At 65.6% G+C, this 1012-nt stretch overlaps 1 protein-coding gene across 5 annotated transcripts in view; it reads left to right on the top strand.

The window, feature by feature from the left end:
- PABPC1 (poly(A) binding protein cytoplasmic 1) overlaps positions 1-1012 on the top strand; it is an 18200-nt gene that overhangs the window by 441 nt on the left and 16747 nt on the right. For 2 of the 5 annotated variants that reach the window (XR_002482013.1, XM_021712845.1), the window contains exon 1: positions 1-909. Coding sequence is in view for 4 of the 5 variants with exons in the window: in XM_021712845.1 (XP_021568520.1) it covers positions 717-909 (193 nt within the window). In the remaining variant the exon portion in view is untranslated. The remainder of the gene's footprint in view (positions 910-1012) is intronic. The other 3 variants (XM_021712844.1, XM_021712847.1, XM_021712846.1) reach the window with 3 other exon arrangements.

Raw genomic sequence — 1012 nt, 5'->3', positions numbered from 1 at the left:
CGCCCCAGCCCCACCCCCACACCGCAGCAGCAGCCACCGCCACCTCTCCCTTCTGTGCTCTTTCCTCCTCCTGTTTTCTCTTCCCTCCTCCTCCTCGCCTCCTTTTCTCCTCCTCCTCCGGCGCTGACGCTCGCGTAGGGCCCTGGCGTCAGACGCGCGGGGGCGGGGCGAGTGCGGCGGGGGGTATAAGTAGAGGGTGCAGGAGGCGGTGCTTCCCCTTCTCCCCGGCGGTTAGTGCTGAGAGTGCGGAGTGTGTGCTCCGGGCTCGGAACACACATTTATTATTAAAAAATCCAAAAAAAATCTAAAAAAATCTTTCAAAAAACCAAAAAAAAATTACAAAAAATCCGCGTCTCCCCGCCGGAGACTTTTATTTTTTTTCCTTCCTCTTTTATAAAATAACCCGGTGAAGCAGCCGAGACCGACCCGCCCGCCCGCGGCCCCGCAGCAGCTCCAAGAAGGAACCAAGAGACCGAGGCCTTCCCGCCGCCCGGACCCGACACCGCCACCCGCGCTCCCCGCCGGCACTCGGCCTCAGCGGCAGCGGATCGACCCCGTCCTGCGGCCGTTGAGTAGTTTTCGATTCCGGTGGATTTTTGTCCCTCTGCGCTTACCCCCGCTCCCCTCCCCCCGGCTCCGGCCCCCGGCCCCGGCACTCGTTCTCCTCCGCTCACGGAAAGGTCGCGGCCTGTGGCCCCGCGGGCAGCCGTGCCGAGATGAACCCCAGCGCCCCCAGCTACCCCATGGCCTCGCTCTACGTGGGGGACCTGCACCCCGACGTGACCGAGGCGATGCTCTACGAGAAGTTCAGCCCGGCCGGGCCCATCCTCTCCATCCGGGTCTGCAGGGACATGATCACCCGCCGCTCCTTGGGCTACGCGTATGTGAACTTCCAGCAGCCGGCGGACGGTGAGAGCCGGGCTCGGGCGGGCGGCCATGAGGCTCGGGCGGAGGCGGCGGGCGGGGTAGGCCGGCGGGCCCGGGGAGGGCGGCGGGAGGGCATGTCACCCCC

This window comes from Carlito syrichta, unplaced genomic scaffold (genome assembly GCF_000164805.1).
Source record: "Carlito syrichta isolate Samal-C Ts95f unplaced genomic scaffold, Tarsius_syrichta-2.0.1 Scaffold303668, whole genome shotgun sequence".
NCBI classification, from domain to species: Eukaryota; Metazoa; Chordata; class Mammalia; order Primates; family Tarsiidae; genus Carlito; species Carlito syrichta.
Note: the sequence above shows the minus strand (reverse complement) of the source record. Positions and strands in the feature narration are given on the sequence as shown.